The 3,805-nt window shown below is 42.3% G+C and overlaps 1 protein-coding gene across 1 annotated transcript in view; it reads right to left on the bottom strand.

The window, feature by feature from the left end:
- Window positions 1–874: 874 nt before the first annotated feature.
- The window catches only part of LOC107094972 (hydroxycarboxylic acid receptor 2-like), a 4,040-nt gene continuing 1,109 nt past the window's right edge, over window positions 875–3,805 (bottom strand). Inside the window, exons 2-3 of the mRNA XM_015390909.1 lie at window positions 2,650–3,063; window positions 875–2,364 (exon numbers count right to left, since the gene is read on the bottom strand). Coding sequence (XP_015246395.1) covers window positions 1,675–2,364; window positions 2,650–3,045 — 1,086 coding nt within the window. The 5' untranslated portion in view covers window positions 3,046–3,063 and the 3' untranslated portion in view covers window positions 875–1,674. The remainder of the gene's footprint in view (window positions 2,365–2,649; window positions 3,064–3,805) is intronic.

The raw sequence follows: 3,805 nt of genomic DNA, 5'->3' as shown, positions 1-3,805 counted from the left end.
TGTTTCCTCCAGTTTCTCCTGCATCTCTGCTCTGCCTCTCCTGAAATGACATGAATAACTGGAGAATTTGGGGTGAAACAAGATTTAAAACAGATATTTGAAAAATATATATAATCAGATTCATATATTGTATTTTTTTCCTATAATATATAACAATAATATGTTTTATTTATCAGCAGTTCCTCTTAACATGCACCTGATTCTGGGTAATTCTCGCCTATTTTTCACATCCAGATGGAAAAGCAAATAACTTAGAAACTATAAACCCAAATGACGTGTGCAATACATTATTTGAAAGCTAACACCCTCTAGTTTCTAAATATATAAATTAAATAATAAAGATGTGAGTAGAACACAGACCAACCTGCATCAGTTCAAACATGACTCAAAGTTGTTGTTTTTATTCTCAGATATGATAGATCTTTTTTGAACAGCAGTAATAAAGATATTCTTGAGAAAATGCAGGTTTAATTTTATTATATTTGATCTATATCATGTCAACCTCAAATGCAGAAAAAGTCAGACCTCTAGCTAAAACAGTTCCAGAGCTGTGGAACCGTTTCTGATAGTCAGAAATAGCGTTGATTATAAAGTTTGAATTGAAAAAGCTTCCTGGATGGGAAGAGAAACGTCTGCAAACTTCCAGTCCGTTGGATTGATTTTTAAAATTTTTTTGGACTGACTCTGACCTGGATGACTGAGAATCTTCTCCTGCATGATGGATTGATTTTTAAAATCTTTTTGGACTGACTCTGACCTGGATGACTGAGAATCTTCTCCTGCATGATGGATTGATTTTTAAAATCTTTTTGGACTGACTCTGACCTGGATGACTGAGAATCTTCTCCTGCATGATGGATTGATTTTTTTAATCTGTTGCAAAAGTAAAGGCACATTCTGCACAAAAGGCAACATATAGATGATTTGTTATAGATCTATTTTCACTAGTGGCATGGAGCGGTGGCTGGACCTGTCTATGATGGGAACAGACTGTGTTCTGTTTGGGAAGTTTCCGGGTCTGTTGGTGAATCCAGTGTTTCTCTGGCTGCCACACGGAGCACTGCTGGGTATCTAACTGACTTCCACAGCAGCGCCAGTAACGATGCAGGACATCAATAAACGATGCAGGACATCAATAAACGATGCAGGACATCAATAAACGATGCAGGACATCAATAAACTACATTCTGATCTTTCTACATGAAGAAGAAGAACCAGTTATCGGGTCTGACGGATCCTGAAACTCCCCCACAGCAGGCAGCACTGACATGCTAACCGACCATCCCTACTTTTATTGCCAGGATGTTAAATATGTTATTTTCTTCTGTGCCAGAATGTCTTATAAAGTCCAAACATGATGTTGCGAAAACGGCAATAAAATGCTGGTCTGGTTTACAAGTCTTGACTCTAAGCATCAACACATGACTAGTGTTTGGAGAACAGATGGGACTGTTTACCTTCCTCGGAAACATAGTCAGTGTGTTATTTATGAAATAACCATCATCAAACTGAACGTTGTAGAAAACATTTCAGAGGATTAACCTTTTAGAGGCAGATTTTACAGAAAGGTCAGATTCCACCTTAACAATGGCGTTGAATTAAAACCAGCGTTAATCAGCCGGTAGGAAGGGGTGGATCGGGCACAGACCGTCCCCAAACCCTCCATGGTCTGAACTAAGGTCCAGCGCTCTGAACGGCCTCACTGCCACATTCAGCCTTTAAAGTCTTCAGTTCCTGCTGGGTGGTGCTTTGGTTTCCTGATGAGGACTCCCGCTTCTGGCCTTCATCCTTTCTACAGGGTAGAAGCTCCAGCAGCGCCTTCCGGAACATCGAGCTGGAGAAGACGTAGACGATGGGGTCCAGAGCCGAGTTCAGGAAGTTCAGACCCAAAGACACAATGGTGAGCTGAGTAAAGGTGTAGAAGGCAGTGCAGTCCCATGGTCGGAACGAGCGGATGACCCACACGCCGATGGTGGTGACCGTGGTGGGAAGGAAGCAGATGATGAACACAGCCACGATGGCGCCACACATCCTCATGGCCTTCCGCACCTTCTCAGGTTTCCCCATCTGCCTCTGCTTCAGGAAGCAGGAGATCCGGACGGAGCAGAACAGCAGCATGGCCATGGGGACGATGAACTCCAGCACCGTCAGTATGCGGTGCATGCCGACCAGGATGATGATTGAACGGGACGCCTCCTTATAGGACGTGAAGAAGAAGCACTGGGTCTTCTCTCCGCTGCCCTTGATGTGGTTGAAGGCCAGCATGGGAACCCGAGGACTGATCACCAACAGCCAGACCAACACTGAGACAAAAGCAGCCTGTCGCTTGGTCATACGGTTGAAGCGATGATGAGAGTGGACTATCTGGGGAAGAAAAGACATGGATCTCATTGGAGTTCATGTTTTCAACCTTTCCTTGTTGTGCTTTGACAGGTTCTGGCCATCTGGGTTCTATTTTGGTCATCTGGGTTTTAAAGTAAAACCAGAATCTGTTTTCACTATAGAGATTCAAACTCATCTTAAATGTGATCCTATGGAGGCAGAAAATAGGAGCAGGAGAGAATCGCTCAGGGTGGCGTTCCTGCAGGAAACCCCCTAAAAAGGCGCTACAGTAATGAGCTTTGAAAAGTGGTTTCTGTTGTTCCTCACCTTGAAGTAGCGGTAAATTGCCACAACGGTCATGAGTGCAATGCTGGCAGATCGGTTGGAAAACATCAGGAAGAGGTTTATCCGGCACATGCCATCTCCAAACACCCAATGGCCTCTGAGCAAGGCATCGATCCTCAGCGGCAGACTCACCAGGGCAAAGAAGTCAGCAATAACCAGGTTAAAGAGGAACAGGGTGTTTGGGTTCCAGGCCTTCAGCTTAAAGCAGAAGATCCAAAGTGCCACAATGTTTCCCATGAATCCCAGGATAACGTCGATGATCAGGACTGGAGGCATGATGAGGCCTTCCAGCTGGATGCCAACAGGAGGGCAGCCGCCGCCTCCACGGGCAGACGTTAGCGGGTTGGAAACTGTGGTGAAGTTTGAGTCTGGAGGCATTTTTCAAAGGAGGACAGCCTGAAGGGAGGAAAAGTTATAAAAGAAATAAAAAGTTTTACTGATAAAAACATCTGTGGAGTCAGTGAATCATGAATAATGAAGCAAATAACCCAAATGAATCAACAAAGGAAAGTTTAGAAAATGAGGAAATCTACAGCTTCCTCTTTCGCCTCCTTCCTCTTTTCTCTAATTTCAGAAAATCGCCAAAAACATCTTTTGGTCTTGATGCAACTTTTCTTTTTCAAGTGGATCAAAAAAACTAAAAAGAAAGATCTGCAGATAAAAACTATTCAAATGATAAAAATGAGAAATAGTGCCAATAGTTACGGTATCAATTTAAAGATTTGGAAAAAGTAATAAAATATTGATTCTAGAAGCCCTCAGAGAGGAGACCCCCAACCAGCAGCAAGTCCTGCCCTATACTGTGACTTCCAGCTGTGGCGTAGAACATCTGGATCATTAAATCAATCCTTCTTTAGACTGAGGGGAACACATGAAAAAAAAAAAAAAGGAAATCATTACAATCTGTTCATAAGTTTTCAGTTCATCCTCCTTTTCTGATGTTTTTGTCTTCAGTAAAAATCCTGCAGACTTTTTTAATCCGATGCTTCATTGAGGAGCTGCTTGTTCTGTCGCAATGCTGAAAAAATCCCTGGATTATTTTTTTTTCCAGATTATCATTTGGATCCAAGGAGGAAAAAAAAAATTTAACTGATTTTTCAATATTATTTCAATTTAATTTGGGAAAACAGTCAGAAAT

Source organism: Cyprinodon variegatus, unplaced genomic scaffold, assembly GCF_000732505.1.
Source record: "Cyprinodon variegatus isolate N-32 unplaced genomic scaffold, C_variegatus-1.0 Scaffold517, whole genome shotgun sequence".
Lineage (NCBI taxonomy): Eukaryota > Metazoa > Chordata > Actinopteri > Cyprinodontiformes > Cyprinodontidae > Cyprinodon > Cyprinodon variegatus.
The sequence above is the reverse complement of the archived record's forward strand: the minus strand, read 5'-3'. Positions and strand labels throughout refer to the sequence as shown.